The following is a 16949-nucleotide window of genomic DNA, read 5'->3' on the forward strand; positions in this document are numbered from 1 at the left end:
AAAGTGCATCCTTGGGGGCTTGGTGTGAGGTTCAGGTTTAAGTAGTGAGCAAGAGTTATGCATAGCTAAGCAGTCCCAATCAATTCCCAACCAAGGTGTGGTCTGGTCCATCTTTGACACATGTGACTCGCCTGCAAGTTTCTCCCCTCTCCATCCCCCATTTCACTGTAGAAATGGAATTACACCGTGCACTAGTGCACCTGGCTTTATGTCCATTCTGATGATTCGAACTCAGGCCTTCACGCTTTCATGGTAAACATTTTGCCCACGGTACCATCTTCCCAACTCACTCGAAGTTTTGAGGCAGAGTCTCCCATCTGCCTGGAGTTTACCAAGTTGGTATCAACTCCACGGGAAGTTGTTTTGATTTCATTAAGAAGGGGCCAGGGTTTTATCCTCACTAACATAGGTACATACTCTAGATAAGAATAATGCTTGGGCCAGCACTGCCAAGTACCCGTGATTGTTTTATTCATCACTGTGGTGGTTGGGATGGCAGTGGCTCCCATAGGCTCCTAGATTTGGATGCTTGGTTGTAGCGAGATATTCACCTTGTCTGCACCTGTGGCATAGACCACGCCCATTGGGGTGGAGTCAGGGCGGGGCGTGACCTGGGGGGACTAAGGCTGAGGAGGGGGCTCTGGGAGCACAGGGACAGGAGAGCATCCGGAGACATCCTTGGGACCAGGAACCTGCTGGTGTTCATCTGTCTATGCTGTGAGTTGTTTCTCCCTGAATAAACATCTATTCGGCCTAATTGTTTCTCCTGGTCCTTATTAAACATCATTACCTGGTCACCGTGGAGTGACACTATTGAAAAGGATCAGGAGATGCGGCCTTGTTGGAGGCGGTGAGTCACAGGGGATGGATGGGCTTTGAGGTTTCAGAAGCTCATGCCAAGCCCAGAGTCTCCCTCCTCCTATGGATCTGGATGTAGATTTGTTTGTTGGTTTTGCTTTTGAGACAGGGTTTGTAACTTTGGAGGCTGTCCTGCAACTAGCTCTGAGGGCCAGGCTGGCCTTGAACTCACAGAGATCCGCCTGCCTCTGCCTCCCGAGTGCTGTGAATGTAGAATTCTTAGCTACTCTCCAGCACCACATGCTTCAATGCTCCCTGCCAAGATGACAATGGACTAAATCCTTGAAACTATAAGTAAGCCCCAATTAAATGTCTTCGTTTATAAAGGCTGCCATGGTCATGATGTCTCTTCATAACGCTCCTATAGTACTGCTTCCCGCTCTCTCTCTCTCTCTGTGTGTGTGTGTGCGTGTGCGCGTGTGCGTGCGCGTGCGTGTGTGCGCGCACATGCACATATGCGTGTTTGTGTGTATTTGTGGAGATGGGTTTTTTGTTTTTTTGTTTTTCAAGACAGGGTTTCTCCGTATTGCTCTGGAGCCTGTCCTGGAGCTTGCTCTGTAGACCAGGCTGGCCTTGAACTCACAGAGATCCGCCTGCCTCTGCCTCCCGAGTGCTGGCGCCACTACTGCCTGGCAGAGATGTCTTTTTCAATTGTTCTCCACCACATTTTTTGGCACAGGCTCTCGCCAAGCTCGGACCTTCACTGATTGGCTGGACTGGCTGACCAGTGAGTCCCTGGGGTCCTCCTGTCCCCTCCTCCTCCTGGAACTGGGATTACAGGTGTGCACTGCTCAAGAGTAAGCATGAAGACCTAATTTAGATCCCTACCACACACATAGAAACGACATGTAAATGCTTAGTCAGCCTTGCCAATGTCTTAGTCAGAGCTCCATTGCTGGGCAGAGAGGCTATGGCCATGCTAACTCTTATAAAGGAAAGCATTTAATTGGGGCTGGCTTATCGTTCAGAGGCTCAGTCTGTTATCATCAAGGCTGGGAGCATGGGGTCCTGCTTCACCTAACCCTAATCCTACCAAAGTGTTTGGCTCCCTGGTGACAAAGCATTCCCGTATATGACTGGCCACGTATCTTCTATTTATTGATCCTAATCTCTTCAGCAACTGCATCTGTAAAGAGTAAGGGTTTTCTGCCCGCCGCTGGTCTGGTACCGCTGCCTCGCCTGCCCCAAATTAACACACCGAGACTCTGTATTTGATACAATGCTGTTGGCTCTGTCTTAAGTATTAACCCATTTCTGTTAAATATAAGCACTTCCACACGCTCTAATCTTACCGGGGAATGGGGCAGGCGTCTCGTCTCCCCGGTCTCTCCATCTTGACTCCTCCTTACTACTTCCTTTTTCCTCCTTGTCCCCTAGTCCCGCCTGTCTTGCTTTCCTATTGGCCAACAGTGTTTTATTCATTAACCAGTATGAGAAACATATTTACAGAATGACATCTCCCATCATGCACCCATCTTTGAAGTTACCTAAAATGGACCCTTGTGGGCACACTGCTGCAGGCTGTCTGAACTTTTCCTCTGTTACCCTTTGCTCCATCAAAGTCAGTACAAATTAGTCAATTTTAATTTTATTTATTTTTTTGACAGAGTAGAATATGGGTAGCCTTCATCTCAATTCCCTGGAGAGTGGCCACCTTAGTTTGCCTCTCTGTTACATTGCTAAAACACTAAAATAACTTGGGGGAGGGGACCATCTATTTGGTTTACAGGTTACAGAGCATCCTTGAGGGCAGCCAAGGCAGGAGCTTAGAGCAGAGGGAAATCGTGTACTGGATAGCTTTCCATGGCTTGCTCAGCCTGCTTTTAATACAGTCCATCCACCTCCTCGGGGTGGTGCTGCTCACAGGGGGCTGGAATCCCCCACATCAATCATTAATCGCGAAAATGCCCTCGAGAGATGCCTGCCTATAGGCTAATCTATTGGTGGCATTTCTTCAATAGCTTGTCCCTTGTCCCAGGTGACTCTGGCATGAGTCAACCCACAAAAATCTTTTCAGCACAGTGGCCCATTGGGAGACATTTGAGATCCAACTATTGCAATGTACACATTTACGTGTGTAAATATGATTTTTTTTGATCCATCTTTTTTTTTTTTTTAACCCAAGATAAATTCTCCAGTCCAAACAAGAAAAGGAATTGGATTACGACTTTACTAATGTGTACTGGAGAGCTGGTTCAGGGGTTAAGACTTTTCTGGCACCTGGCATAAATGTGGTACTTATACACACACCCATGCAAAACACTCACATACATAAAACAAAATAAAATTTTTAAAGACTTAATAAAGTAAAAGAGTTTTAGCACTTGCAGGAAAAAATTAAAAAGCTTAAGAAAGGATGATACATTTAAATAAAATAAAAAATGTTTGAGATTTGTTTGGATGAATCTTTATTGAAATATAGCGGTTTTTTAACAACATGTTTTTGTAAAGATTTATTTTTATTTTATGTGAATGTTTGCCTACACGTATGTATGTGTACCACATGCATGCCCAGTACCCACAGAGGTCGGAAGAGGGCATCAGATCCTCTGAAGCTAGGGTTACAGATAATAGTGAGCTGCCATGTAGGAGCACTATTAACCAATGAGCCAGCACCAGGCCAGCATCCTTCACTTCTCAGTAAGGATGGCTCAGCTTCAAGGCCCTCTGACTTGGACCACTCTGCCTACTTTGTTACTCAGGACTCAAATGGAGGGGCTGCTAGGTAGCCAGGAGCCAGAGAGAACTTGTAGAATGCAAACCAGTGCTTGAATGCTTTCTGGGAGCAAATGTAGCTTCCCCTGGACACCGACGGATTCATCTCAGTTCTTCAATGCTGTCTGCCACACGCTGAGAAGAAAAGCTAGATGAAAAGTTTAATAGAGCTGGAGTCATCTTTATCCATCTGAATGCACGCAGAAATAAAACAGACACACACACAAAGATTACCTATGCGGTCTGAGGGAAACCCTGGATGGCGCTGTTTGGACTTGGGAAGTCCTAAGTTGAATGTTTTCTGCCACATTGGGTAGAAAACCATCAGCAACCTTTTTTTTGTGCTTAAATGGTACCTGTAACATCAAGTTGATAAGGATACATTTTAAAGGTGGCAAAGGAGTTTTTGTTTTGTCTTTTTTTTTTTTTTTTTTTTTTTTTTTTTTGAGACAGGGTTTCTCTGTGTAACAACTCCAGCTATCCTGGAACTTGCTCTGTAAGCCAAGCTGGCCTAGAACTCACAGAGATCCTCCTGCCTCTACCCCCCCCATCCCCAGTGCTGGTAGTAAAGGCATGTGCCACCACTGCCAGGCTGGCGAAGGATTCTCATGACCTAGCAAGAGGTTTTGTTGCCGCGGAGACCAACATCACTGGTTCTGCCTGTCATAAGGGAGCTAGTCAAGAATGAATCCATCAGTGGAAAGACATTCCAGGTGAGGAAGGAAAGACTTGCCGGCCTGGAACAACCTAAGCTCTTTAGTATTCTACATTTGTGTCAATACTGAACTCGGGGTTTAGAACATTGTTTGCGAATGTATCACAGCCACGTGCATTCCCATCTGTCAACAGTGTTCTGTCTTATCTCCCACTCCTTACTTAGGAAATCACACCATAATAGGCTTGGAGAGGCTCAAGCGCATGCGGCCTGATGCCTGGACTTCATATTCTGCTTAGGGATCCCGGCTGCACCCATGCTCATGGAACCACAAGATACTTGGTTGTAGGGTTTATTTCAGTTTATTCAGTGGTTTATTTTAGCATCTTAGTAGGGGTTGTCTGGAAATAACCAACAAGCAATTAGCCCTAGCCTATTAACCTGCCAGGCTTCTCATAGGCAGTGTGTTTCCATCCATGCATTTAGCCTCTTCAACCATAAGGGTTATGACCGGCAACACCCCCAAAGTACTCAGAGCTTTCAGAAGTGGCATGAAGATGGGCTGAATCGTGAGATGTCTCATTTCCTCCACATGCAGTGGTCTTCTCTTTTGTAAAAGGCCTTTACAAAAGCAAATACACTGGTTTTTCTCCATGCCGTATTCATGAACCCAACCAACCACAGACCAGAAATATTTGAAAAAGGTCACATTTGTACTCATGCACAGACTTCTTTCTGTCAACACTCCCTAAATGATATAACAATTGTTTACATTGTTTAAATATTATAAGTAGTCAAGAGGAGATTTTAAGTGTACAGGACATGGCGTGTAGATCCCAATGCAAATGCTGCACTATTTTGTGGATTTTAAGCACCTGTGGATTTGGGTACCCACTGGGGTCCTGGAACCAGCTCCTCATGAGCACTGAAGGACTTTACTAGAATTTCACATCTTAGGGAAAGATGATTGCACAGACTAAGGAGTGGAACGAGAAGGTAGCCATAGCAACACGGCCCTGATTCAGTAAGGCCTCATTGACTCCCATCTTCCTACCCTTTCCTAACTGTATATTTTAAACTCCGCAATGAACTTCCACCTAGAACTAGACTGCCAGTTGCAGATCAAAACAACAGAAGGAAAGTTTGGGGTCCATGAGATGGCTCAACAGGTAAAGGGGTTGTGCTGCCAAGCCTGATGGCCTGAGTTCAATCCCCAGAACCAATATGGTAGAAAGAGAGAACTCATTCCTTCAGTCTGTCCCCTGACCTCCATACAGACATGCTGGAGCATGCACGGGGTTTGTATATACATACAATATCAAATCAATCAACTAATCAATAAAAGGTGGAAACGGGAAATTCAGATAAGGGGCCTGATACTAATAATTATCGTAGCTGATTAAAGAAGAAGCTCAGGAATTATACAGTAAGGCTCAACACTTGAACTGTGTAAAACAGCTCCAAACTACCTAGCTAATATTCGGATGTATGATTCTTCTAATGTAAGTTTTAAATCACCCTAGACTTTTAACACCAGGTATAAATGCGTTCATTGTTTCCTATGTATAAGCAAGCTTAGCATCACTCACAGTCTTTGGTCTTTGACTCCTTGTCATTTGATTGCCAGGAAGACTGGTCTTTGGGAAACGTTGGTGACAGCATCTGGGTAATGCTGAAGCAGGGTGTAGGGGGCAGTGGGTCTGGGATATAAACCCTGTAAAGAAAAAAGAGAATAAAGTAGATTTCTGGTTGTAATGCGCACGCCCAGACTTAGCTTGTAAACTTTGAGAGCTTAAACTAATCATGGGAGATTTTCTCTGAGGGCAGATGACTAGGACTGCCCCACACAGCAGGCAGAGAGGGCAGAGGGGAAGCGTGAGATTGTCTGTCTCAATCACTGCTGAGGGAGGTGCTGCGGACTTAGTGCCCATTCACCCAGAGACACAGGACGCTGACCCTGGTGAGGCCAGCGGCGAAGAGATGGGGATGAAAAAGCAGGTGGGGTGCTTGGCGACAAGGCGGGTCCTGTACTTGGTCCCTAATGCCACCCTTCCTTTTCTCCCTTAGTAACGGAGCCCCGACTTTTTGTCAGACGATAAAAGCCACACGCCCCAGTCTTCTGGGCTAAATGTCGGCTGACGAGATATACTCCAGAGGGCCCCAGGTAACTTCTAGAAAGTTCCCTTTGCGAGAGCAGTGAACGCCTCTCGCTTCCTCACTTCCTGTTGGCTGGAAAGCTTAGGCAGCCATTTTGACCCAGGAAGTAGAAGTCGCACATTGAGAGTGGCAAGTCATGGTACGTGTGGAGTCTACGGTAGAAGACTCGCAGCAGTCAGTCAGAAAGCGTCTCTGGACTGCATTTCCCCTGTGTGTGCGCCTCTCTGCTCCCTCTCCCTGATGGATGGGGATGGAGTGAGCCAGGTGAAGTGAATTAACAGACGTTACTCTCTTACAGAAGCTTGGCTGTGAGCAGGACAGGGTTGGCTAGCAGCAGCAGAAATGTCTGGTCCTGAGGGGTGGGGTTTTTCCAGTTTGTTTGGCTGTTGTTTTTGTATAGCTCAGACAGGCCTGGTATCACACTCTCCCTGCCCGAGCACTGGGGATACAGGCCAGGATTACAGGCGAGAGCCATCAAGCCTACTTCAGTGAAGGCTTCTGTTTCCGTAGGTTTTATGATCTGACACATACATGGTCGATGCATAACTGTTAGTTGCAAGATCCCTTCTCGGTGAACATCCTAGGGAACTGTCATCTAGGACAGGGAATGTGAGTGTGGGGAAAGGAAAGGTAAAGGATTGTCAAGAGAAGAGCAGAAGAGACCCTGTCCCCTAGGATGGCCCAGGAAGGAAGAGGGACGCTGTGATTAGTCTAGTTTGCATGGCTATAATGAAATAAAGGCAAGCTGACACTGTAAAGCAAACAGGTTGATTTGGTTCATAGCTCTGGAGGATCAAAGTTGGTAATCAGGAGCTGGGGAAGGGTGGGTGAGGTGGGGAGGGGTGGGTGAGCTGGGGTGGGTGAGGTGGGGAGGGGTGGGTGAGGTGGAGAGGGTGAGCTGGGGAGGGGGTGGGTGAGGTGGGGTGGGTGAGGTGGGGAGGGGTGGGTGAGCTGGGGAGGGGTGGGTGAGCTGGGGTGGGTGAGGTGGAGAGGGTGAGCTGGGGAGGGGTGGGTGAGGTGAGGTGGGGTGGGTGAGGTGGGGAGGGGTGGGTGAGCTGGGCAGGGGTGGGTGAGCTGGGCAGGGGTGGGTGAGCTGGGTGGGCGCCCATCTGGCCCAGCCTTGCTGGATGAGCACTCAAGGGAGGAAAAGCGGCTGAAGGCGGAGAGTGAGCCCAGGTCCAGGCCTGCTCTTCTGTGGCTTGGCAGCAGGAGCCCTGAGGCGGCAGTCGTCAGTCTAGCCTGTCCTTGATCTAAGTCACCACGTGAAAAGGTGATAGCTCGGCTTTGCTGGGCCCCTATTAGAAGAACACACACCCCATCCCCCACCGCCCCGCGGGGGTTCCCCCCCCCAGTCAAAACAATAAGACCCGAGCTCTTCCTCTCCTGGTGGCTGGAGAAATGACATTCTAAACCACCCCAAATCATGTGCCCCATGTCTTTCCCCCTGAGAATTCATGTTAAGGGGTCTCAGCCAACTGGCTGAAGATGGACGTGCAAAGTACACAGAAGGGATGCTTACCTCCTTAGGAAGAAGCATCCCTCCCCTCCCCGAGCAGGCGCTTACACATCCGCACGCCAACACACACTCACACTCACACACACAGGTGTGCAGGCGCTTACACATCCGCACGCCAACACACACTCACACTCACACACACAGGTGTGCAGAAGGGACTACAGAGACATTGGTGGGAGAGAAGTAAGGCAAGGGAGAGAAAGGAAAACTGCATAGCAAAAGGCATGTACATTGCTTGGCAGCAGGGCTCACAACAGGACCCGTCTTAGGGCTGGCATAGCAGGGTGAGCCAGCTTGGGGCAGGGACACCAAAGTGAGCACAGAGTCAGGGGAGCAGGGCCCGTGGGTCTCAGGCACAGGTCCAGTGTGTCCTTAGTAAGCCTCACCTCCCCCGACTTTGTCTGCTTCTGAAAGAGTGTATTTCGTCAGCTCATTTGTGGTGGCAAGCAGCCAAAAGGAAGCACCGATAAGGAACTAAACACATGTATGAAGCTGTAGAACCCATCTCGTACAATTGCTGACAAAAGATCACCCTGCGTGTCACATGGGTGTTCTTCCCTTTAATGCGCAGAACAAGGCTTAGGGGTAGACATTCACACTGCGCTGTGTGGGGAGAGAGGTCCATTAACCCCGCTTCAAGTCACACAGCTAGCAGCCACAGGGGTCTGTCTGGTGGTCTCCCCCCCAAACCCTGAGCACTCCCAGTCTGTGCTACAGGTCAGAGAGAAAGAGCTTGACCGATCCCGCTGATGACCTAAGCATGGTCACCGATGTTTGGTGAGAGTCCTGACTGATCTGGAATTTACTCAGTCCGCATCTCACAGGGAAGGAAGCCGCTTTAGACTGGTCCTGGGTCTGACACCGTGCTGCCCACTGCCTGCGTTGTCCAGAGGACGACTCTGATGGACGTCTCCACAGGAGCCCGAGCTCCCGCACCCAACAGTCATGGGGACTTTACGAATAACACCCCGGAAACACGGTCATTGGTGCCGCAAATCATTACAGTGCTCCAACAAGCACTTCGATCGTTCGTGTTCTTCAGGTGGGATTTTACACGACGCTCCAGCCAGCTGAGACTGATTGGACTAAATAGATAACTTAATGCAAGTCATTAGAGAAGTGCGTTGTTGTTTTATCCATGTTATCCATTCAGTCCACATTCACAGAGAGCCCACTCCCCGGCTTGGGTTGTTACCTAGTGTGGGAGTCATGGAGGCTCCCCCCTTCAATTTCTGCCTCCAAGACTGGATGATTCTTCTAGCCAGAGGAGGGTGTGCTTACCACTCAGGGAGCCCATCTGGAGAGATGGCTGCTCTGCGTCCTGAAGCTGAATCTGCAGCTCCCGTACACGGTGGAAGGCATCCAGCTTCACACTGCGCTCCTGAGCCAGCCGGCTTCTCATCTGAGGAGAGAGGGCTGCGTGGTGGTTTCTTTAGTTCCCTTGGTTCCCGGGTGACTTTTGAGCGAGAGTGAGGCTCCAAGGCTACCCCATGAGTGAGTGAGGCTCCAAGGCTACCCCATGATGAGCAGTCAGACTTCAGGTCCTGCATAGCCTGAACTCAGGCCTAAGTTTGTCCTCCTCAGAGGGAACAGCTAAAGTAAACTGAATTCAATACAGAGGACCAAAAGCCATCTGTGGAACCCTTACTTTATAATCACTGGGAGCTCTTTTACACCTTTATGCTTCTTTTAAAAAATATTTACTTATTGTTTTACTATTTGCCTATTTGTGTCTATGTCACCAGGATGCCACCGTGCCTGTGTGATTGCCAGTGCTGTGCCCAAACTCTGAGCCCCAAAATCACCAAGAGCCCCGATCCAATGCAAAAGCAGAGTCTTTTATTATTTAATGAGTTAACCTGGCAGGGAACTTATTGGGCAGAGCAAGGGGAGTGTCTAGGGGTCCACAACAGTCTCAAGATAGGTGCACTTCCAGGCTTGGGTGACCTGTCCTGTGTTGATTGGTCAATGGGTCGCTATGGCCCATAGGCCCTCCCAGGGCGGTTGCTATGCTCTATAGTCACTATTACCCTAAAGCACATCCAGAGCCCGCCAGCTAACTTCTGATTGGTTCCTTGCCATGTGGAAGGTATCTGACCTCCTAGTGACTGGGGCAGGTCCAGCAAGGTCAGGCATGTGCCCAGTCAGAGGCCTGCATCGTGCTGGGTCGTTTCTGCAGCCTGTCATGGCTGCTAAAGCAAGGGCCTGGGTGAGGGCCTGGTCCCTCCAGTCAGAGGACAACTGGTGGGAACTGGTTCTTTCCTTTTACCAGTGTGACTCCAAGGGATCAAGCTCAGGTCATCCAATGTGTAGGCAAGCACCTTTATCCACTGTTTTTAACTTCTTTCTTTCCCACTGGATGGATAGGGGAAGTTAGAGCCCAGCCCACAGCAACTACACAGGGACCCAAAGGAGCCCCTGGACAGTTTAAGCGGAGGACAGGGGACCCTCTCCCAGATCTCCATCATGACTTGGCCTTTGTTGGGAAAGCCTTGAGCACCCCACATCCGGTGTCCAAGAAAAGTCTTCTTCCTGTAGCTGAAACACCCTTGCCAGGCAGGGGAAGGGTCCCTCATCTACGTGAATCACAGACATTTCTCTCCTAAAATCTCAGCCACAACAACATGAAGAAGAAGAAATCCATACTAGGGTGGGTAGAATTCTGTCCCCTCAGAACTCACACTCATTTAGAACTTCAGGATTTGACTTCTATTTGACATGGGGTCTTTGTAGATATACTTAAGTAGGGGGGGGTGTCACACTGGATCTCGGTGGGCCTGAAACCCAAAGACTATTGCTCTAGGTCTTTGAAGAATTGATAGGATACAGGCAGAGAGGGACACCTGAAGAAGGACCACTACCACAAGCAAAGTCGGAGGACTAAACCTCCAAAGGGAAGAAGGAAGGCCAAGGATTGTCAGCCACCACCAAAATCTAGGAGAGGGCATAGGACAGTTCTTTGTCTTTTGTTTTTTCTTACAACCTCTGAAAGGAACCAATCTGGTTAAGACCTCATTTTCAGACTTAAGTGTCATAAATTAATGTCCATTGTTAACCATCAAGTTTATGGTGACCTCTCTCCTTTTCTCTCTAATTCTGTGTGTGTGTGTGTGTGTGCGTGCGTGCGTGTGTGTCTGTGTGTGTGTCTGTGTCTCTCTGTGTGTGTGTCTCTGTGTGTGTGTCTGTCTCTCTCTCTCTCTCTGTGTCTCTGTGTGTGTGTGTGTCTGTGTGTGTCTGTGTGTCTGTCTCTCTCTCTCTCTCTGTGTCTCTGTGTGTGTGTGTCTCTGTGTGTGTGTGTCTCTCTGTGTGTGTCTCTGTGTGTGTGTGTGTGTGTGTGTGTGCGTGTGTGTGTGTGTGTCTCGGTGTGCCAGGCCCCCATCCTCAGGGTTGTGAGGAAGCAGCATAAAATACCAGAGCTCCTGAGCAAGTCAGGACTCAGGAAATCTGAGAGGTACTAGCAGAGGGAAGAGGCAAGCTTACTAAGAACCCTTCTTGTATACAATTCCTTGGCCAGACTCACTCACCAGTCAGGGAGAGAGCTGAGTCCAGGTTTATCACCTGTTTCTGGGGCTTGTCTTGCATTCATGGTCCCATCACACCCGTGAACACTAACTCCCATTGGAAGTTGGCCATCAGTTCCTGTTCCAGGATCTGAGCCGCCTCATCTGCTCTCTCAACCTATAAAGCAAGTGTATTGCTACCTCTTTCGCACTGATGTAGAGACTCACATAGGAAAGCCACAGTGTCAAAGTCACCCAACCGGTTACAGCTGGGGGCATGATTCCAAAGCCTGTGCTCTGAGTGACCTTTCCAGGCACCATACAGGCAAGGGTGTTGTCTGAAGTCAGTCATTAGTCATCCACGGAGCTTAGAGGTTAGAGGTCGGCTAAAGAAGCCACTGCTGGCCATAGGCCAGGGGTGAAGGTGGGGGGGGCATCTCGGCGGCCTTTTGCTGGCTGAGAATTTCCTCTTGGGCTGGAGATAGCAAGGGTTATCAGAAACAGAGAGAGGCAGTTCAGAAAGAGCCAGCAGTTTTGGTGGACACGTGTGTTTACTGAAAAATAAAAACCTGCAAATATCTATTTTAACTGCCTTCAGTTATATCTTTGCCATCAAGCAATTAACAACAGTAATTAAGTAATAATAAATAAGATAACAATCAATGTGGGATTAGTTTGAATGGGAAATGTCTCGCACAGGGCACAGGCTTATGCATTTAAACACTTAGTTCCCAGCTTGTGTTTTAGAAGGCTGTGGGACCTTAAGGAAGTGTAATTTTCATGGAGGGAGGCTTCACTGAAGTCAAGTTTCATAGTCTGGTTCTATTTCTCAACCACTCTCTGCTTCCTGATGGGGGAGCCGATGTTACGAGCAGTCTTAAGCTCCTGCCTTCTCTGCCAAGATGGGCTGTATCCCCTAAGACTGCAAGCCAACCGAAGCTTCCCATAAGTGTCAGATATTTTGTGTCAGATTGGGAAATTATAACACAGATAACAAATCTTATATAAGCGGGCTTGAAGGATGTGGGCACTATCCCTCTCCTCACAGCCAGCAGCTGATGGAGCAAAGGGCTGAGCAGCACAGGTTGTTTGTTTTGGGTTTTTTTGGGGGGGTTGTTTGTTTATTTTTCAAGCGGAGTTTTCTCTGTGTTGCCCTGGCTGTCCTGTAACTCACTCTGTAGACCAGGCTGGACTCAAATTCACAAAAATCCTCCTGTCTCTGGCTCCCGAGTGCTGGGATTAAGGGTGTGCACCACAACCTCCAGCTTGGCAGCAGGATTTTATTCAGTTTAATTCTCCTCACAGAACTTCTCCTGGAGCCCTTGAAACCCTTGACCAGTAATAGTTCAATTTAATTTTCAGATTGCTTTTCTTTTCTTACTATTTCTAGCGAATGAATAAAGGCTTTACTCACCTATGGTGTGTGTAAAGCACCTTCTTCGTCGGGTTCTATTGAATTACCTTCTCTAGTCTGTTTATTGAGGCTTGAATTAATCCATACCTGCATTATAACAGCCCTTTCCTGTTTCCCCTGGGGAGGGTGTAGTTATAAAAAATTATGTCTGCAAACCACTTTTGCTTTGCATGTTTATCTCTGCACTTGTAGAAACACCTGAATAAAAACCTCTTATTCCAGCTTTCAGACCGTTGCTCCTTTCCCAGACTTTGGCTAAAAGACCCCAATTCAAATATTAGAGCGGTACGGGGACCTGGTTTTCAGGGCTGTCACAAGGGTACTAGAATTCTGAGCCTTGGACAGTGAAGCTCAGGTGGTCGCCCTCTTTGTGGTGTGCCTTGAACTGGCAGAGCTGGAGAGCCCGCTGTGAGGGTAGCAGAGAGGCCTGGAGAACAGACCCGAGGCAGAGAGCTCCCCCCCTGCGCCCAGCGGGTCTCACCTGCTGCAGGTCTCTGTCCATCCTCCTCCACCGCAGCTCACCCAGCCTTGAAGCCCGCTCGGCCTCTGCTGTTACCAGCCGCAGTTGTTGCTCCTTTTGCTCAGCGTCTTCTAGGAGCTTCTCCATGCCAGCCATCTTTATGACCTCTAGCTGCTGCCGAGTGACAGACTCTTGAGTGGCTCTGTGTTCCAACTCCTTCAGCAGCTGAGCCTGCAGCAAGGGAGGACCAAGGATAGAAGGACAGCGGTCTGCAGCGAGCAACAGAGGTAGCTGAGGCCGGTGACTCAACAGCCTCCTTTCAGCATGGCTGCCTGTGCTGTCCTCGGCTCTTGGGACGACAGCCTGGCTGTTTGGACCTGGCTGGCAAGCAGTGAGAATCCTAGGAGCGTGTCTCACCTGGCACTTCTACTGTGAACCCCAAGACATCAGTCAGAGGGAACTGCACCCACAACCAAGTACAACAAAAGCCAGGCCATGCTAATGCCTCCTCCAGGACATCATCAGGAAAGTGAGTTTCTCAGTACAAACGGTGGTGATGCTACCCATGCTAATTCCCTAGCCACCAAATACTCATATTAACCCCAGCTGCATCTGCATGCCATACAGCCTTTCTCTCTCGTGGGGACCAGCAGTGGATGAGTTCAGCTCTGAGCAGGCAAGGACCGAAACGTTAGCGTGGGAGGCTGCTTCTGCCTTGGGCGCCGTCAACACTCCCAAATTATCTCTGGGAAGCCAGACTCTAGGCAGTTAAAGGAGGAAATGGAGCTGAGCTCGCAGGAGCCAGCCTGAGCTACAAAGTAACACTGTGCTTCAACAGAGCAAAGAAAAAGAGAAAGTGCGAGAAAGAACCAGGAGGAGGGGGAGGAGGAGGAGGTGGGGGAGGATGAGGAGGAGGAGGTGGGAGGATGAGGAGGAGGAGGGGGAGGATGAGGAGGAAGGGGAGGAGCAGGAGGAAGGGGAGGAGCAGGAGGAAACACCTAGGGCCAATTTGGAATTTGTGTTTCAGCTGAATGAAAATGAGGGCATGGCCACTCCTAGGCAGGGTTGAAGAGAAGATTTTTATTGTAGATATGAGGGGGAGATTTTATTGTAGATATGAGGAGAACAGCCAGAGGCATCTGGAAGAGTCCAGAGCAGAGAAAGTAGAGTGATCATGGCCAGCAGACTGGACAGGGCCTTGAGAGGAGAGGGGACTAGAGAGAGTGAGGGAGGAAGAGAAGAGAAAGGGCTCAGGGGCTGGAGGTGTGTGTGCGCGTGTGAGGGTGTGTGTGCGCACACGTGTGTGTATCTGTCTGTGGTGTGTGTGTGTGTGTGCTATGTCTCTGTGTGTGGGTGCGCGCGTGTGTGTGCCTATGTATGTGTGTCTCTGTGTGTATGTGCGTGTATGTGTGTGCATGCGTGCATGTGTGTGTTATGTGTGTGTCTCTGTGTGTGCGTGCGTGAGTGTGCACATGTGTCTCTGTATGTGTGTGTCTCTGTGTGTGCCTGTGCATGCATGTGTGTGTGTGCCTATGTGTGTGTCTCTGTGTGTATGTGTGCGCATGCGTGCATGTGTGTGTGTGGTATGTGTGTGTGTCTGTGTACATGTGCATGCGTGTGTGTGTGTGTGTCTGTGTACATGTGCATGCGTGTGTGTGTGGTATGTGTGTGTGTCTGTGTACATGTGCATGCGTGTGTGTGTGTGTGTGTGTGTGTGTGTGTTGCTGAGATGAGAGGAGCCAGGTCTCTCTAACAGGTACTTGCTATGCTGGGGGAGCCTCCTTTCTATGTTACAGGCACCTCAGCCATCTGTCCTGAGTTTCTTTGGGAACTAACCCCAGTGTTTCTCAAGACGGTGGTGTTCTAGAACCCCGGGGCTCTGGTGTCCCTTCTCATGGCCACACTCACAGTGCCTAACTCCGGGGCTCTGAGTACCTGGGTGTCCTGCTGCTGCCTGAGCTTCCTGCTGTCAGTGTGAGCTTTGGCCAGGGCCTGCCTCACAGCCAGTAGCTGTTGATGAAGTAAACTCACTTCTTGCTCCGCCATGAGCTTGACTCTTACGCATTCTCTTTTGCTGTGAAAAGATTCCTGCAAACATTGCAAACACAGTGAGACCAGACGTTGGCTTCTTTCCTCTGGTTTCAGTCTCAAGCCTTGGCTAACACCTCACGGGGTAGAGCTCTGGCTGGCCATTGCTTGTGTGGATTTAGTTATGGGCAACTCCACAGATAGAGTAAATCCAGATTTCGAGAAAGTGCAACTTTCCAAACCCCTCCCAATATGCGCTTTGTTTTGGATGTGTTTAAAGCAGATTATCACAGGCAACATCCAAAGCTATCAGCGCAAGCCTTAATAAACGCCCCTTCCTGTCTCTTCGCCTTCAGTAGGCATCATTCTGTCATTGCCATGGCTGGTTCTGCTTTCCGTTTCTCCCAAGGCTCTAAGGTTGCCTATTCCCAGGGTAGGAAGTGATCAATTGCCAATTGCCAGATTCTTTAGCATGGCTGGGCCTGCCACCTGCCACCTGCCAGCAGCCTGGCCAGAAGCATCACACATGCACACGCACACGATCACGCACACGCACAGGTTGTAGGGGCGGGGCTCCCTTCAACACTGACCTTCTCTGCCCTGCTCAGCTGACCTCTAAAGCGAGCCTGCTGCACAGCCAGGCGCCAGCGGCCCAGGCTCCGCATTTTGCACACTAGGGCATCCTGGGTGCTGCTGCTGCTGCTGTCGCTGTCCTGCCAGGAAGGCTTACTTTTAGAAGAGGCCTCTCTCGGTCCTTTCCCCAGAAGGGCACATGGTTCCTAAACCAGAAAATGGATACTGACTCTCGAAATGTGCCTTCCAAAAGGGTACGCGACCACGTGGAGCCCCACCCCAGGGGCCCTGTAAAATGGCTGTCTGGGGGAGACTACGCAGGTCAGTGGTGGGCTGGGTGCGGTCACGAACTTTGGCCGCGTTCTCTTCTGTTCCTTCCTCAGGTCTGGCAGAGCCCCAGGTTGTCTTTAGCTGCTTCGTGTTGGCAATCCCTTCGGCTCTCACTTCACCGATGAGCTCACACACTTTCTGGATCAAATTAAGCTGATTCTCGTCCAACGTCTCCTGAAAATTGCAGACTCAGGTCAGCAGTGCGCTTGTGCGGTGTGAAGGGCGGGGTTAAATGCGCCCCGCCCCACCCCTCCCCCACCCCACCCACCCAGACAGGTTTCTTCACACCACATTACAAGGCAGGCGCGTTAGGGGCCCTTAAGTGTTGCCCTTAATCTGCAGGGATTCATCTCCTGGCCACTTACGTGTCCTAGAACATGCCTTGCTTGTCAACACCAAGGCAATAGAAGCCATGGGAGGTGACAGGGAGTCAATCGCCTGGCTAAATGAGTTGAGGTGGAGCAGGTGGAGTTTTGGCTCCCAGGCTGACTCAGAGCAGAATCTAATGAGTGTCACTGTAGATGAGCCACTCATTAGGAATCTCATTAAATATAAAGAAGTGAAGGACAGAGATGGGCTGGCCGCCTCCTTAGGCTCCAGCGGAAACCTGGGTATGAGATGTTCTGTTCTGAATGGCTGTGGCTGACGGCTGGTGTCGATACTTACTTACTTACTTATGTAAGTATCGACTGCACATTCAGTGCTGTGAACTGAGCTCCGATTCCTCCCAAACTCACCCGTTC

General features: G+C 49.6%; 1 protein-coding gene across 1 annotated transcript in view; it reads right to left on the reverse strand.

Moving 5' to 3' along the window:
* Positions 1-3803: 3803 nt before the first annotated feature.
* LOC127215027 (uncharacterized) overlaps positions 3804-16949 on the reverse strand; it is a 125539-nt gene continuing 112393 nt past the window's right edge. Inside the window, exons 40-46 of the mRNA XM_051175325.1 lie at positions 16228-16380; positions 15894-16028; positions 15211-15363; positions 13297-13506; positions 9183-9303; positions 5818-5942; positions 3804-3929 (exon numbers count right to left, since the gene is read on the reverse strand). Of these exons, the coding sequence (XP_051031282.1) occupies positions 3804-3929; positions 5818-5942; positions 9183-9303; positions 13297-13506; positions 15211-15363; positions 15894-16028; positions 16228-16380 (1023 nt within the window). The remainder of the gene's footprint in view (positions 3930-5817; positions 5943-9182; positions 9304-13296; positions 13507-15210; positions 15364-15893; positions 16029-16227; positions 16381-16949) is intronic.

This window comes from Phodopus roborovskii, unplaced genomic scaffold (genome assembly GCF_943737965.1).
Source record: "Phodopus roborovskii unplaced genomic scaffold, PHOROB, whole genome shotgun sequence".
NCBI classification, from domain to species: domain Eukaryota; kingdom Metazoa; phylum Chordata; class Mammalia; order Rodentia; family Cricetidae; genus Phodopus; species Phodopus roborovskii.